Source organism: Clinocottus analis, unplaced genomic scaffold (assembly GCF_023055335.1).
Source record: "Clinocottus analis isolate CAN_PGR_092001 unplaced genomic scaffold, fCliAna1.0.p SCAF_26, whole genome shotgun sequence".
NCBI classification, from domain to species: Eukaryota; Metazoa; Chordata; class Actinopteri; order Perciformes; family Cottidae; genus Clinocottus; species Clinocottus analis.
The window spans coordinates 2,987,764-3,004,869 of NW_027175998.1; the positions used below are offsets into that span (position 1 = coordinate 2,987,764).

A 17,106-nucleotide genomic window follows, 5' to 3' on the forward strand; every position below is an offset into this window, starting at 1 on the left:
GCGGGCGGCAGGCAAACGCTCGCCATGTGGAGGAGAGGTGAAAGGATCGTGGAGGTCAGGAGTGTGTTTGCGCGCGTGGAATCCCTCATGCCAAAGCGAGATCCGGTTTCACTGATGCACTGAACGCTCGGGCAGCTTTTTGTCATTAAACTTAACAATGTTTCGGTTCTTTGTCTCTCGTGTAATTCCAAACTGATCATTTATTTGACTAGTGCCTCTGCCATCGGCTGAGATGACTTGGCCCACCTTTGTAGCTGTGTTATAGTACCTTTTCTTTTTAGTGTTTTGCTACTTTGCATAACAGGGTTTAATCACATACCTTGGTGCTGTCCTGGCACCGGAAGACGTAGCAGCAGCAGCTCGGAGCGCCTCTGACCAGGAAGCCAAAGCCGCCGGGCTCCTGGCTGTTGTGGATCAGCTTGGTCACCTGGTGCGGGCGGCACTCGAGCAGCACCGTACGCGTCAGGGGGTCCCAGACGACTCCCTCTCCCAGGACGCTCACGCAGCGCACCCGCGACGCCGACACGCACAGGAGCACCGTCTGATTGGAGGCGCCGGGCCCCGAGTGTCCCCCGGACCGCGCCGCGGCGACCGGACTCCTCTTCGCGGACGCGCCGATCTCGGCCACCACCCAGGGCAGCATGGCCATGGTGGTCAGCTGGTGGACGGGCAGAGAGCCGATCAACGTCAGTGTGTATCGTACTTCCTCTTCTTCCTCCTCCTCTACCTTTTCTCCCTGCGATGCTGTCCTCCTCTTCCTCGCAGAAGGAGAGGGCTTCTGGGGACGCGGGGCGGAAGAGGCCAGGTGTGGAAGGGATGGACACGAGCGGCAGTTCAAAGTTATTTTCGGAGCGGGTTTCTCAGCGCCGCTCGGCCCGGAGGGTTTGTCTCTCCTGGGCTTCACTTCAAAGTAGAGTCCCTCCATGTCCCGCTGTGGGGGCCGGAGGCAGCAGGCCCGCCTCGGCTTTGTTTTATTTATCTACCTGCAGAACATCAAGTCAGGGGACAGAGGCGTTCGCCGTGCTCCATGTGAGTCATGGGAGTCTTAGTAGTCACACGGTCATCTGGAGGAGACTGTAAAGAAAGAAACACCTGGTGTTGTTTACCCGACTAGAAACACATGTGACTTGACCACTGACCTACACCTTTAACAGTCTCAAGGACACAGACACGTGACAGTTTAATGGGGGTCGTGTTAGTCATGAAAGAGAGAGGTCTAAAACGTAAGTTTGTATATGGAATCCGTGGAGTGCGGGGGTTAAACGAGCAGCTACGTCACCATGAACAACGGGACACGATGGCCATGCTTCTAAAACATAGATCCTACCAGCTATGAAATCATAACACAAAAGTAAAGCGAAACCGCGTGCTCACATAACTCATATTTGACCTTGCAATATAAATACATGCTCAACTTAACCCAGCTGGGACCGTGCGGCACTCCATATAAATATATATATATAAATAAATATATAGATCTGTCCGCTGCACCAGAACAGCGACGGAAGTTAGAGTGCGGATTTCCGAGGAGCGCAGCCCTCCTCACGCGCCATCTCCTCCGCCGCGTTTTGGGCTCTTTACGCACGGCACAAGTTTATTTTTACGCACAAAGTGGTGCAGACACCAACATCGTGTTTACTCTATTCCCAAAAGTGCGGATTTGTTTAAAATCCATTCAACATGCTTTGGCTTTTTCTCCCCGCTGCTCTCACACTCGGCACATCTTTCTTACCTGTTCACTGGAGTCTTGTCCGACGCGCGAAGCGAAACCGAGAGAGGTCGTAGCGTATTTCAGAGCAACTACAGAACTACACGCGCGCGCGCGCACCCAGAGAGAGGCTTCACGCAGCTCTGCCGGTCTCTAGTTTGAGTTAAATATAGAGGACAGCGTAGACGTGACCTCCCTCCTCCATGCGCTCAGATGGGTGGGTGCATGACAAGTGCATGCTGCCTGCATGCGCAGCCGGAAGATGCGCGTGTCCGCACGTAATGTGCGCGTTACCACTCCCCCTCCGAAGAAAGTGTTTTTAAAAAATATATATATTTGTTTTTTTATTGAGTTAAAATGTACTTTCGTCACAGCACTTTGGAATGGGAGGCACGTGAGTAAAGAGATGAGCCGCTATAGAAAACATGATAACTACACAATGTCTAGTGATGTAACGTTCAGGGTCCCTTCGGTTGTTAACAGTTCACATGAAGTCACAGCAGTGTACATCATCTCCACCATGTGGTGCTTGAAAGGTAACTCTGGAATGACAGCTTAAATATACTTAACCTTCAATGCCGTACCTTACTAGTATCAAGGTAGTACAGTTCAGTGAGTTGAAGAGCAGTTTAAAATCATGCATTTACACGTCAATATCAGTCTCAGCAGTTATCCTGTTGACACTTCTGGAACTCTTCGTGTTATCAGTCTTGCAGTTGATGCTGAAGCAGGGAGAAGTATTTAACACTACTCATTATATGAATGATATTGGATGTGCTGTAACTCTGTTACATTCTGGTCACATGACATCTATTGCTTCTGTCCATCCGGGGAGAGGGATCCTCCTCTGTTGCTCTCCTGAAGGTTTCTTCCTTTTTTTTCCACGTGAAATAATATTTTTCTGATCCGATGTGAGGTCCTGAGACGTGATGTCGTATGTGTACAGATCGTGAGGTGAACTCAGAGAACACGTTGGTGAAGATGTCACAAAGAGAGATTTATTATTAAGGGCAGGCCTGTGGGGAGTTGAGAAACCCTTCTAGAGTAATTAAGACATGATGTGGACCGCTGTTCAGAGGTCCAAAAACACTTGTCCTGTTTGAGTGTGTGTGTGTGTGTGTGTGTGTGTGTGTGTGTGTGTGTGTGTGTGTGTGTCTGTGTGTGTGAGGGGGTTCTACTCTGGCTTGGGCTGCAGCTTGTTCTTCTCGGGCTCAAAGAAGTTTTCAACAATGGCGTCGACCAAGTCGTCCAGCTCCTTCTTCAGGTGCGTCACGTCACTGGAAACAAAAGAGGACAATGAACGGTAGAGCTAAAACAATCATCTGATCGACAGAAAGTACGAAAAAAAACAGGTGAAAATATCATACATTCATATTAATTGATTATTTAAACTGTAAACTGACTATCTTCTGAAATTTGATAGTATAAATCACAGGTCACTAACAGGCCGACTGTGCTCTCACGTGGCGTTCTTCCTCCCGAAATTAAGGCACAGAAAAAAATTAATAAAGAGGCCAATATGATCAGAACCCTGAACCATTAATAATATGATATGAACCCTGACACATGAACTAACTGACCAACAATGATGTGAGAGGGGAGAAATAAAAATGGTTTATTCACAGATTTCTCTTTTTAGATGACATGAATATAATATTTTGGCTCTTTTGATTGACACTTGACACTTGAATGAACTAAATGTGATGCTGCACGACAATTCAGTTATTTAAAGTCACATTTTTCAAAAGCTTTTATTATTTTTGTTGATTGTTTTGTTTGTTCGCCTGGCATGTGTTAGTGTTTATCTGCAAGGGAGGTTTGAATGATTTGAGAGGTTAATTAATGCTTTGGTTACGGGGACAATCAGTTGTTGACTACATACAGACGTTAATACAACTTGTCACTTTCCTCCCCGGCGACCTACCTGTTGCCAGGAGAAGCACAGAGTTCTGTGTAATATTTGATTTTGGGCTCAGTGCCACTGGTCCTCATGGTGGCCACACAGCCGTTGGAAAAGGTGAAGGTGATCATCTGACTGGAGCTGGAGGTGGGAAGGACCTGAAACCCCGGAGAGGAGGGAGAGGGAGGGATGTGCAGGTGAAAAAAAAACACATCACCACAAAAGGAGCTTCTGTTTGAAAAAAAAACACTGGAGGGGAATTCTCCATGAACACACAACATCAGGAGGGAAAACACAAAACATACGGGTCGGATCATATCGAGCAACAACTTTGGGATGACATTTCAACACGTGATTGCGTTACAATAATCATTGCTGCTATGTGACTAGCTCTCTTCCTGCTGAAATGTAATCATAGTGCTCTTAACCGACCTTTAAAAACACCATAAAGTCCACCTTTAAACCTGCATTAACTGACTTTTCTTTGGCCACTTGGGGGCACAGGAAAGTTGTGAACACAACAATGACACATCACCTTTTTGAGTTGATATGGCTAACTTGTTAGCAAACCAATTGATGGACATTATCCTTTATTTGGAGTCGCGTGTCTAAAAATGTGCGCGGGTCCACTTACAGCCTTGTTACCGGGCTGGTTGCTGTCGTAGCCGGTGGTCAGGTCCCGCACCGTGGAGATGGAGAAGCGGCCGCATTCGGTAGGATACGAGTCCTTCTGGCCGCCGCGGGCCCTTAGGCGCTCGAACAGGCCGCGGATCACGTCCTGGTCGTGGCAGATGAAATAGGAGTTCTTGCTGATGTGGTAGCCGTACCTGACGAAGAGGAGTGGAGGGAGAGAGGGAGGGAGATCAAGTCTGCTGTGCCTCACACGAACAACTCAAAGACAGACGGGGTGTGCGTCTTACTCTTCATAGATGGTCGTGACTTGCTGGGAAAGGCTTAAGCTTTTTGTGGCTAGATAGGAAATCATCTCTCCGGCGATGGCTGCAGCGCTCACTCCATCTTTGTCTAATACAGAAGGACTGCACATATATCCTGAAACACACACACACACACACACTCAGTTCACCCACAGTGTGCATAAACCTCCCGCTGCTGTAAAGTCACTTGCTTCTGTTACTAACAGTGCACGCAAAAGGCATGCGATTCCAATTACAGCCTCATAATCGTGTTATAAGGGAATGTTGGAATGTGATGATGTGTGCGCGCGTCGCGTGGACACCTGACACGTTAACCTTAAGCGACCTTTGTCCCAATACCATATGGGTGTGGAGTTTGACTACGGACTAACAATAAGCCAAGGTCCTCAGTTGACACCACTGATATTGATGCTGCATGTGTTCATTGAACAACTCTCTGTACAACATGGTAACAACACCAGAGTGAATACACTTGCTGCTACGGGTTTTGTCAGGCAGGCGGACGCAGAGGACGAGTCTGAAGAAGTTAAAGAGAGCTGGCTTTTTTAAATGTATTTTTTGCTCTGAAAACAAAAAGAGACCACACCAATTTGATGCTATGCTAAGCCTCAATGCTACGCTACGCTTAAGGGAGGAGGTTTCTATACAGTACATCTTATGCATTTACTTCTAGGCCCACTTTTCTTTGGCAGTTTATATTATCAAGTAAGGTCAACACTTCACCCAGGTTTCTATCAGGTCAGCTGCCTGTAGTACATACATGTACATCAGATGAGCATTTCCCGGCAGATCAAATTAGGTTATTTTGTGACATCATGGAGGATTGTTAATCAGAGCGTTAATCAGAACCACTTTCCTATGAACATACATGAGTGTGTGAGTGTGCGTGTACCTATGGCCTCCTCAAAGGCAAACAGAATCGTCTTGCCCTGGTCCAAAAGTTCTCTGGCTCGGTTTCCCATCCACTTGAACCCCGTCAGTGTTTCCTGTCCAAACAGCGGGCGACAGCAACCGTCACGTGTTTGAAATAAGAACTTTAAGCAACATTTGCAAAGTCGAAGAAGCCTACCAAGAATGGAGTGAATGTAACCGTCTAATGAACATCATTTAGCCACATTTCAAACAATTTTATCTTAAAGTGGTATATTTTTAAAAGCATTTCATGAGCCCTCAATGCAGGGAGACGCTAACCCCTACAGGAACATGTTGTTACGGCTGTCTTCTTGTGGCAGTAAAGCACACTTTTGGAGCCAACTTCACAGCTGTTGACTTGACGAGCACTACCTCAAAGTGGAAGCCTTCCTTGAGAGCGATGGCACGCAGTATCTTGGATGAGACCGTGCTGGACAGCATGTAGAGGTTTTTCACCGCCGCAGCGTCAGAGTTCTGCTCTCTCCAGCAGCGGAACATCCACCAGCCGAGCAGCGCCCCCAACTCATTGCCAGTGAACACTCGCCACTGACCACTGACACCGAGAGAGACAGACACAAACAAACATGACCTTTAACACCACCGGACGGTGGCGTTCAAAGCATTTCCTCTGCATAGGTTCGAGAAAATGTGAGAGTTCACGATCTGCTGCCGCACAAAAATGAGGGTGATAATAATATGTTTGGATGTTTTTGGAAAAAACAATATAATAAAATGATTTGTAACAAATAAAAAAAAAATTAAATAAAAAATGTCTATTTGCTTCTTTTATTCACTACTGAGACTTAAATGAAAAGAGCTTTCTATTATACATTATATCATTTTTTTATTGCAAAGATTTCCTGTGACTCATCACAATATCATATACTGAGATAAGAACACGCTCATATTGACACACGTCGACTGACCCGAGACCAAGTTACATCAGACGAATGATTTTCGGCAGATAGGAAGGTAACCTCTGTCTATTGATGAACGCAACGTTGATAACATGTTGAAAAATGGAATAAGCGTAAACACGGACCTCTCCTGCTTCTCAGCGACGGCCAGTCGATCGGCATCAGGGTCGTTCGCCAACACAACAGTGGCCCCCTCCTTCTCCGCTAGTGCAAACGACAGTGTCTGTAACACACACATCACACATTCAACAACAAAATGACCCCGTCTATACACGACCGCATGTGATTGTGAGTGTCCACCACATACCAGCACTCCCTCTCCTTCCTCAGGATTGGGATATTTCACCGTGGGGAACTCCGGGTCTGGATCTTTCTGTTCCTCTACAGCGTACGGAGGGTGAAGGTCGAAGGCCTCGAAAGCTGACTGGACGAATGTGTGGCCAACGCCGTGCACAGACGTGTGCACGATTTTCACCTCTGACTTCTTGTTTATGTCTCTGTGAAGAGACATTGTTTTGTTTTTCCTTTTCAAGTTTCCATGTGTCTCTGTTTTCAACTCTGTAGTATTTCTGTGTGTGTGTGCTAGCATGGCCTACAGTGGTATTTCATAGCAGCACATTTCCATTACAACACACACACACACACACACACACACACACACACAAACACACATACATTATAAGCATCAATGTTAAACAGTTTATCTAGTTCTAAGTCGAGCCTCCCTCAGGTTGTTTGAATGGTATTTGCTGCTCAGTCGGTTTTCGATGAATCACCTGTGATGACAGTGTTTCTGGATGGCTTTGAAGTATTGTGTGTGGATGTCATTGTAGGGGTCTTTGAGCAATGGGCTCTTCAGGGCCTCCTCTGCGCTCCAGGACTCAGGCCAGGGCTCCAGGTTCTCCTCTATGGCCTTGGCGATACCTTTGTCATGAGGAGACACAATCTGGGCTCCGTTCTCCCAGTACACCTGAGATCCAGAGGATGCAGCGGGGGACAGACATGTCAGCAGGTACAACAAGGAACGAGGACTGGCACTAACAAATATGTTCACTGTATCTTCTATACAGTGACAGAACATTTAAAATGCTCATAATGATTTTACCAGAGTCAAATGTATGTGACATAATCAAATAGCTTTGATCTGATAAACAGTCAAAACCAAACTCAGCTCACCGTACTGAAAATACACAACATATAAGACACAAAAAAAGAACTCACAAGAAAGCAAGCAAGTAAAATAGCAAGAAAGTATTTAACAAAGTAAACTACTAAGTTAAGTAAGTGAGAAAGTAAGCAATTTGACTAAGCAAGCAAAATAGCGAGCAAGAAAGTAAATATACAAGAAAGTAAGCAAGCAAGCTTCGTGAGTCGGCGAGTAAGAAAGAAAGTGAGCAGGTAGAAGCCGTTACCTTGTAGCCGTTGTCCTGCTTGGGGTTGTGGGAGGCGGTCACCATGATACCAGCACACAGACCCAGGTGTGAAACTGTGAAAGGCTGCGGGGAGCCGGACACACTTAGGTCACTCAAAGATCAAACTAGTGTGTATTCACACACTTTGTGTGTATTTATTTTTAAAATACAGTACACTGCAAGCGCACAATGTAAGGAAAACCAATACAAAAAAAAATGTTGACAGTGGTACATAACCAGTCCTTGTAGAGGCATTTTATGGCTGTCATTTCAATGGAAATGGAGGTTAGTGTGGCACTTATGTCGCTACGCTTCTCTTCCCCTCCTGCTCGTGGAAACGTAACCCTCGCTGTGCTGCCCACAGACCTCCAATACCAGAAACAAGCCAACTTATTTACTTTAAGCTAGTTGCTAAAAAGCAAACCATTACCGCGGTTATCAAACAAACTAATTGTCAAGTTAGAAAGATGAGAGGCCGACAGTAATTCTGACTGGTCCTCGTTCTGTGTTTGACCTAAATAAGTTGTGTGATCAGTCATGTTGCAAAGGAAAGTTCTTTTCAGTGTGTGTATCACCAAGTCCTTAGTGTTTAGATCAAATATTTTGTCTGGGCTGCATTATGAATATTGAGCCGTTACAGAATAGTTCTAAGCTTTATTCATAACGATGATATTCAAATGCTGCTTCCTTCTGTTTTCAAGATCTATTAATTCAGTTTGAAGCCAGTATTTCTGCACAGTTGCAGATAAAGATCAGGCTACACTTATATTACCAGCATTTTACTGTTTGTGGAATTAGATTCCCTTGGTTACTGTCGGATTGTTTCCAACTCCTTATCCAAACAATCCTCAATAACTCTTGAGTGTCATAAATTCGAGAAAAACACAGTTGCAATCATCGTCTGCTGTCGCGCTCTTCACACACAAAGGGAGGCACGCACCAGAATAACAGGGCGATCCGTCAGCAGTCTAACAGCACCGTTAATTACCTTTACATATATCGATAATAACAAAAAATATGTATTTTCTTTTGGGTGACGATGTCATAAAATATGATTTAGTGAAATATAACGAGAGACATGACATTTTATTTGAAAAACCATAAAATATAAGCTTCTAATGTTAATTCAGTACAGCTCTAAAGAATATCTTATGAACGACAGAAAGTCGGGGGAAGGGTCTCGAGTCTTAAACTGAGTGAACCTGGTGAATCCTATGTGAGTTATGCAACCGGCAGTATACAAAGCGGAGGTAAACCTTTAAAATGGAATTTGCCCTTTAACTTTTGAATAACTGTCACCTGCTCCACCAGCAAACTGATCTGACTTTAAATGACAAATTTGACCCACAAATGTGATATTAAGCAAATTTTAAACTGGAAGCAGTACACTCATACTTCTGTTTTAAAGGCATTGTGACTGCACTACAATACATATTAAAAAGTTAAAGATATTACCACAAATGGTGTCGGGGTAATGTCAGAGAAGAGGTGGACCGGCACCCCTCGGCTGATGAACACAGCTGCAGCCAGGCTGGCGAAGCGCTTGCTGCCGCCCCCGCTGGGAGGGTGGGCCCGGGCGTCGTACCCGATTACCACCCCTCGGTCCTTAAAGTTATCAAAGCTCTCCTCCAGGTAGCGACAGAAACCCTGTAACAATAGAAATATGTTTTTGGGGGGGAGAAGGGAGAAAACTGAAGGATATTTCACGACAGCGACAGGAAGTTGGGTAGAAAAATAACTGCACTGAGATCTTCAAACAGCAGAGGGCGAGATTCAATAATGTGCACGTGTGGCTTTTCACGTGACAGCGTTCAGCTTTTCTGCTCCATGTATCTGGAACAAGGTCCCTGAAAGCTGCAGGTCTGCTGAGACTCTCAGCTCCTTTAAATCCAGATTGAAGATTTTTTTTTGTTCACTGCTGTCTTTAATTGAACTGCTGCATCTCACTGCTGCATTTTATTTCTTGAACTGCACTGCAACTTTAAATCTTTTTCCTTGACTGTTTTAATCTTTTCTTAATGGTTATGAAATCTGCATCATGTTTTGCTTTCAATGGTTTTCTGTGAAGCACTTTGAATCGCCTTGTTGTTGAAATGTGCGATGCAAATAAACTCGCCTTGATGTGTAATGTTTATCTTTTCACCGACCTGCGTGGTCTGGATGATGGTGAGGTCGTTCATACAGGAGGTGCCAGGGCCCATGGCTGCTCTCAGGCCTGCTGTACCAAACTCCATCCTGGAGGAGAAGCACTTCTTCAGAGCCTCCACCGCTCCGTCTCTCACCAGGTCCCGCACCATTGATGCCGTCTTGGGGTTCTGAGGCGGGAAATCCTGATTACTTACAAGTGGCTCGTAGCGCATTGCTTACAGCTGGAGATCATATTCACAAAGACAGTATGATCTAAATGTAACATCGCAATGTTTATGTCACTTCTTGGGGGAGTTTTTCCTGATCCGATGTGAGGTTCTGGGACATGGATGTAATGTGTACAGATTGTAAAGCCCTCCGAGGCAAATCTTGTATTTGTGATTTTGGGCTATACAAAATAAACTGAATTGAACTTCCTCAGGCTGTCAATTGTTTTGTTTTTTAAGGCTGTTATCAAGAGCAGTTTTAGCGGTTTCCCCTTTTGAAAAATGGCTTTAAAAATTAATTTATAACCAAAATGTTTGGCATTGTGGTTTTAGAAGACATCTTTGCCAATGACTGCAGTTAACAGTTAACCGAGTGGCAGTTTTAAGTCGGTTATCTTTATAAAACAAAGGAAGTGAAATGAAAGTAGTTTATTTCCCGTTAAACTCGTCATTCAGCCGTTACTCAGATTGTGTGCCGTGTCGAGAATATTTGTTCTACTGAGTGAATGTCCTTGTTAACTGTGGCACATTTTAATGTGAACGAATGTCCTTTTTCTAAATGAAGCAGAAACCTTATTAAATAATTAATCTTGTTACAAATTGCAGCCATAAATGGGTGCATGATGCTTCCTATTCCGACCGGCCACTAAGCAAGCTGCCCTAATGCAATTATGATCAAACTAATGAACCAGGGTCTCTCTTCCAATGTGACCTGATTAGTGGCATCCCATGCCTCTTAAAGACCATGAATGAGTCGGTTTGTGTTGGTCAGATGGCCGGATGCATGTTAGCCTAGTCACACATCTGTGTGCTCTTTAACCACAAGTCTTTCCTTAGTGAAATGACTAATGTACATCAGTCTGTATGGAGGAGGCCGTGGTGCTTTTGAGGACATGTGGGGCTTTATATTTGATTTATACATTTACAGCACAACATACTAGTGTTTTCCTCCATGGCGATTGCATACACTAACTATATCATTGAAGGAACTATGTGATTTGGTAGTAGCAAAAAAATAACCTATATTGAAGTACTGCTCCATCTCAAACAAAGTACAATTTCCTTCATTAGTTATGTATTTATTGGAGACTTCCAATAGACAAACTACACGTTGCACGTTAATCTGAACTGACTTTCTAGGTCAAACTAGAAATGAATTGACAATCACTTGGTTTAGAAGGGGACCGCCTGAACACCGACTCTCTATCTCCGTGAATTCACAAAGATGGTCCTTTACAGAAATACTTTAGCTGTCATTAAGGACTGTCACACCTGTCAACACGCAGGGGAACGGAGCACAATCAACTTTAGCCAACAATGAAACCCCAGCAAATGTGTGAGCTATCTCACTCCCACAGTACCTGATGATGGTCATCTAACCCCGACACTTACCTTCGGACAACGTCAGGTAACACTGACCCACGACCACGGCACATTAAGCTAGCTCGCTAGCCGTCTACCTCACCTCGTCGTACCGCAGCCACTGGCTGACAGCCTGGTCCAGCTTGGCGTCTCCCGTTGAGGACGAAGCCATTTTCTCCATTTCCCGTCTTCTTTGAGCAGAGTCCAGACGCTGTCAAACACGAACCAACTATGGCCACACGAGGAGTGTGCGTACACCGAAACCTGCGGCAACACAAGTCGGAGGAATAGCGAGCAGGAGACGAGAGACCGCTCCGCTGTCCACGGCGCGCGGGGCGGAGCGGCGTAACGCGTCACGAGCGCCTCTCTGCTGCGTTCACTGATTGCCGCAAATGTGGTAATTACGAGTTATTAGAGAGGAGTGCACGAAGCGGAAACATAGCCTATAAAAGTACAATAACATTTCAGCAAATGACTATATTTAATACGGTACAGTATGTACTGCAGTACTTAATTTCGAGGTAGTTTACTGTATTATTTCCTTCTAATCCCCTTAATACTACAAGGCGGACAACATTACAATTTAGTTTGGATTGAGATGGTAATACGACCCTCAGATATGACACGCACATATCAGCAAAACTCTGTACATTCATAGTCAGAAACAGTTTGAGCAGAAAATATTTTATTTGGTTCATAAAATGAGACATTTTTTTCTTCATCCTTTGAGGCCATTACTGGTTGTATTGTCAGCACTTAACTCCTCCATGTGATCTTGATGGTACAGTTTCCTTTAGTTCACATATTAATGTGGTTATTTATGTAAAATGCAATGATGATATTATCAAGGTAACATGTTAACATGTTAAGTTATGTCATCATGTTAACTAAATTGATGCAGTGGATGGTTAAACGGGTTAATACTGCTAGGGCTGCATGTCAGCGATGCGTTTCTATCCAGATCACAACTTTCTGTAGATTTGCATCAAACATGTAGCAGTAGAGGTATTTACAGCATGTTCAAATATTTAGATAATTCACCAATTATAAGTGTGGAGGAGGAAAAAAAAACCTGTTACAATTGTTCTAAATTCGCCAATAGATTACAATTTCTAAAACTGCCGTGATACTGTGTTGAATGTTCACATGGACACCCGGGTGTGAACTTCTCTCGTTCTATTCGAGTGTCGGGCGAACACAACACCAGGAACCTGAAGCTTTCATTCCTTCCATGATTTGTATCTGAGCTTTTCATATTCTGCCAAAACGTCTTCAGTAATAAAAACAAACAAAAAAGGCAGATGAACCCCACAAAGCAGCACTGGCATCTCCAACTAAGACCTGAGTCAGCAAAAAATGTCTGAAACGTCCCTCAAAACGCCACGAACGCCGCAAACCTTCTGCGCTGGTCCTGCAGAAGCCTCTGCCTCGCACAGACCGGTCGCTATTTTTTGCTTTTCCTCTGTTTGATGATGAACAGGTTCTCATCCGTCGGGTACACCTGCGCGGCGGAGTTTTTGGCGCCATTCTTCCGCGCCCGCCTCTTTCTGTTCCCCTTCTCCTTCGGCTGCCACGACGCCGACCCCTGAGAACCGGCGGCTGCCTCCGGTGGCACTGAAGGAGCTTTCTTTCTTCTACTCGGCCTCTTCCTCTTCCTCTCTGCACCCTCGCCTTTGCCTCCACCTCTAGGGAAGTCTTTTGCTTCATCTATGATGAGTTTAGCCGCCGGGGGACGGTCTTTGGAGGCGGGAACCGCTCTCTTGGGTTTCCACGGTTTCACGTGGCTTTCTTTTTGCTTGTGCTTATTGTTCCTTTTGGCTTTGGGCGCCGCGGGCTTGACGAAGTCACTGTCGTTGAAAAAGGTGTGGTTGTTTTTTTTGGCGCTCTGGCGAGGTGTGTGGTTTGGCCGGTGGTGGTGGTGGTAGTGGTGGTGGTGGTAGTTGTTGTGATGGCCGACTTTCTGTTTCTTGTGTGGTGGTTCTGGAGTGGGCGGAGTCTGATAGCAGGTTGTTAGAAAAATGCCATTTCTCTTTAGTTCTGGGGAAAGACGGAAACAAACAAAAAAAAAGGCTTTAGTTATTTATTTGATTGTGAAAAGTCAAGTTTGACAAAAGGTGTGTCGATATTCAGCCCGACTCCGGTAACGTCTATAATCTCTGCATAAAGCTACAATAAACAATGTCAAATCATAAAACAATAGCCGTGTTAACCATACTCTGGAGCTCTGCTGTGCTTCAAGTAAATGATCACTATCATTAACTATTTACTCAACATGTTGTTTGAGTGAATTTGACAGTTTAGTGTTCCCTAAGAAAAAAATAACTGTCAAGAAAATAAGCTACTTTTCAGATATAGATTTGACATAAAACAGATGACAATAAAAGGCCAGCGGCGAGAGAGACATCCGATTAAAGATATAAGCGTTTGTGTGCGAGCCTCACCTGCAACCTTTAACACGATCCTCTTGTTTCTCTCCTCAATGTCCTTCTTAACGTCGTAGTAGTTAATGAAAGTGGAGATGGGATACGTCCCGTTGAACGCTGCCTTATATGTACACACCTGAGGGGAAACACACAAATGCATGACGAAATGTGCACGCGTAGCGCAAAGGAGAGACATAGCTTAGGCTGCAAAAGAATACCCATACACTACATTCAGTCTGTTGTGTGTAACGTTATTGTTAACAATATCCACGGAGCTAACTTTATCTTTCTGCTTTACCTTTTTTTGAAACATGCATATTTACCTTTATGTTAATAGTGGATGGCAGACAGGACCATAATAAACCTCAACGCCACCAGGAAACTATGTCACCAACTGCATTAATGTAGAAGTTAACGTCATGAAAACGTCTACTAAACAGTGTTGACAGTGTGTGGGAATGTCCCGACATTTTCATTCACGTTGCTCTCTTAAAGTTGAACCCAACGGCTCTCGGGATAGCATGAAAACAAAACTGTGTGTTAATATTCAAACTACTTCTGATTTGTAGTGCTTGGACATGTTAAACGCCGTCACCCCCGGGGGGTTATTTTGACCTTGAGAACACGAAAAAGAAAGAAAAAAAAGGCACACCGGATGGTAAATACATACACACGAGATTAAAGAAAGTAAGAAAAGACAGGAGAGTGAGCTACTCACGTGGCCGAAGTGTCTCTTGGAGCAGTTGTAGCAGTAGACCTGTTGCGTCAGACCCGGGTCCTCGCGCCGCTGCCTCCTGGGAAGACCCTTCTCCGTCTGAGAGAGAAGGAGGTGGGGCTCGTTACAAGAAAACCAAATGCTCTTTTCTTTCTATAATCATTTCTTTCTTCTTTTTTTTTTAAAGGGGTTGTGTAACTATCCATTTTGTGTCTCCCTCTTCTCGTTCCCATGCTCTCTATTGATACGAGCTGCTGGGTATTGTACGCAGAGTATGGACGCTGATGTAGACCGGTGATTACTGGGGCTGTAGTTAGAGGCCTGTAATGACCCTGTATGATAAGTAACTGTCTCTGTGTGTGTGTGTGTGTGTGTGTGTGTGTGTGTGTGTGTGTGTGTGTGACACAGGGTCCCGTCCCCTATGGGCCAGGGTTCTGAAAGCCTTCCACGCTCCAGTGCTCACAGCAAATATACACTGATAAAAAGAGAGAGCGACGAGACACAGGCACAGTGCATTTACTGCTAATGTCACACACACACACACACACACACACACCTAACGCAATTCTCTAAAACACACACACACACACACACACACAGCTTCACACTCATCTAAGGTGCCCCCCCCGCTCGCTTCCCTCCCTCAACCCTGATTCCGAGATTACAAATGATTTGCGTCGTTTCTTAAACATAGCTTAGCTAACCTTCCCCTCCTTTTCTTCTCCTTTCCCTCCACCCCGCTTCCCTCTCTCCTCCACCCCTCTTCTCTCTCCCCCTCTTCTCTCTCTCTCTCTCTCTTTTCCGCTTGAGTAGTTTTGCGGCAGAAAGGATGAATGCTATTAGAGCATCGCGTCATTATCGGGTCAGGCCGGCCGGGCCCATCTCCATCACAAAGGCCAGGAGATCACAGACCTCTTGTGAGCGCGCGCGCACGCACCCACACACACACACACACACACACACACCAACAAACACACATGTGCACCCTAAGGAGATCAGAGTCCCCCCCCCAGCCCCTCTTCCCATTCATCTTTCATGTAAATTGGCTGGAGGTCTCTCCCTCTGTCTCTTCCCTCCCTGACCTTGGGCTGCCGTTATCTCCGCGTACTCTGATCCAGCAGAGAATGAAAGCACCGGAGAGAGAGGAATTAAATCCCCGCCTACTCTCCCACCAACCTGTGATAGTTGTCTTAAAAAAAAAAAAAAAAACACGAAAAAAAAAACCCACCACCCTGTGAGTGTGAGGAGTCGTCTGCCTCGCACAATATTAATTAACTGGCCCAACGTTTGTTTCTCTCTCGCTCTCGTTCCCCGCTCTCTGTTTCCATCCGCCGCCTCCTATCGAGGGGGGCATCTAAATTGCTAACAGGGCGAAGGGGCCGGTGGGATCGTATCGGTTTTGGTGTCTTTGCTCTTTCTTTCTCAGGGGCTTTTGGGGGAAGAGTCCTTGAGAGTCTGGCTGTGCCGGGAAAGTCAATATGACTCGAGCGTTTGTGATTTAGTTTTTTTTTTAGATGGTTTTTAAAAGATAATTTATGTTTGAGGCTTAGCTTCTGAATCTCCTGGCTCCAAACTAATGGCGGTAGGGTGCCTCTCTTCCTGAAAGCCAGAGGTAAGATTTTGAGGAGCACAACAACAACAAAAAAGCATACAGGTCTGATTCCGCTCACTGCGGTTCACTGATGGCATTTTTCAAGCATTTGTTTGACGTAGGACTGTTTCAGTTTGTCATATCTGAGGAAAGAAGCAGGCTCTGCCGTTGCAAAGTCGTGTATCACGGTACCTCCCTGTATAGTCGCAGCACTTGAATAAACTGTTGTTGACGCCATTAAGGAGCTGAAGGCAAGTGGAAGTGTTTATACTTTCCACCTTCAAAAAGGAGCAGTGTGGTGGCTTCTGGTGGTGAGGATGCAGATCCAACAGGATACCACTCCAGCTCACACGTCCATTACCAAGCGTGGGGAAAACTCCGATGGCCAAGATAAAGAAAAGCCAGAGTTTGATATGTTCCCGGGCTCCTGTAGAAACACGGCGATGCATCCAGGAATGTTACTTCCTTACCTCCACGCGGCCGACCAATCGCTGCACGAAGAAGTGTTTTTGGTCTGACATCTGAAAGGTGTGTCAAAATGTAATTCATATATATATATATATATATATATATATATATATATATATATATATATATTGTTGACACCAGATCAAATCAGCCTTTTCTGTTTCTTGTCGGTGAAACACAACTTTAGGACATTTAATCTAGTTAAATCAATCAGTTCTACATCTCTTCCGTTGTCCCTCCTCCATTCATAAACTGGTTTTACAGACTTTTCCCGGCGTGGGAGTCGGTCTGTGTTTGACTAGCGGGCCTCTGAGTGCAGAGACACCAGGAGAGAGTCTCATCCACTTCCTGCTGATATGAGATGAAGAGCTGCTGGAGCTGCTCAGACACTTTGCCAGTCAGTCACACA

At 45.1% G+C, this 17,106-nt stretch overlaps 2 protein-coding genes across 2 annotated transcripts in view; both read right to left on the reverse strand.

Moving 5' to 3' along the window:
• Positions 1–2,684: 2,684 nt before the first annotated feature.
• On the reverse strand, positions 2,685–11,817 carry pgm2 (phosphoglucomutase 2). Its single transcript, XM_068592185.1, has 13 exons — positions 11,604–11,817; positions 9,932–10,099; positions 9,240–9,431; positions 7,785–7,868; positions 7,149–7,342; positions 6,680–6,869; positions 6,498–6,595; positions 5,828–6,008; positions 5,436–5,529; positions 4,529–4,658; positions 4,243–4,435; positions 3,633–3,766; positions 2,685–2,985 (listed from the first exon to the last, which is right to left on the reverse strand). The coding sequence occupies exons 1-13, from the start codon at positions 11,679–11,681 to the stop codon at positions 2,883–2,885; spliced, it is 1,839 nt and encodes a 612-aa protein (XP_068448286.1). The 5' UTR covers positions 11,682–11,817; the 3' UTR covers positions 2,685–2,882.
• Positions 11,818–12,179: 362 nt separating this feature from the next.
• The window catches only part of zcchc7 (zinc finger, CCHC domain containing 7), a 47,753-nt gene continuing 42,826 nt past the window's right edge, over positions 12,180–17,106 (reverse strand). The window contains exons 8-10 of the mRNA XM_068592168.1: positions 14,642–14,737; positions 13,942–14,059; positions 12,180–13,537 (exon numbers count right to left, since the gene is read on the reverse strand). Coding sequence (XP_068448269.1) covers positions 12,945–13,537; positions 13,942–14,059; positions 14,642–14,737 — 807 coding nt within the window. The 3' untranslated portion in view covers positions 12,180–12,944. The remainder of the gene's footprint in view (positions 13,538–13,941; positions 14,060–14,641; positions 14,738–17,106) is intronic.

Excerpts from the sequence above, each read along its gene's own strand:
- pgm2 (XM_068592185.1), bottom strand. The coding sequence starts at position 11,681 with ATGGAGAAAATGGCTTCGTCCTCAACGGGAGACGCCAAGCTGGACCAG. Across the intron at positions 6,009-6,497 it reads GTCGCTGAGAAGCAGGAGAG|TGGTCAGTGGCGAGTGTTCA; the intron begins GTCCGTGTTTAC and ends TCTCGGTGTCAG. Across the intron at positions 5,530-5,827 it reads AGGAAGGCTTCCACTTTGAG|GAAACACTGACGGGGTTCAA; the intron begins GTAGTGCTCGTC and ends CTGTTTGGACAG.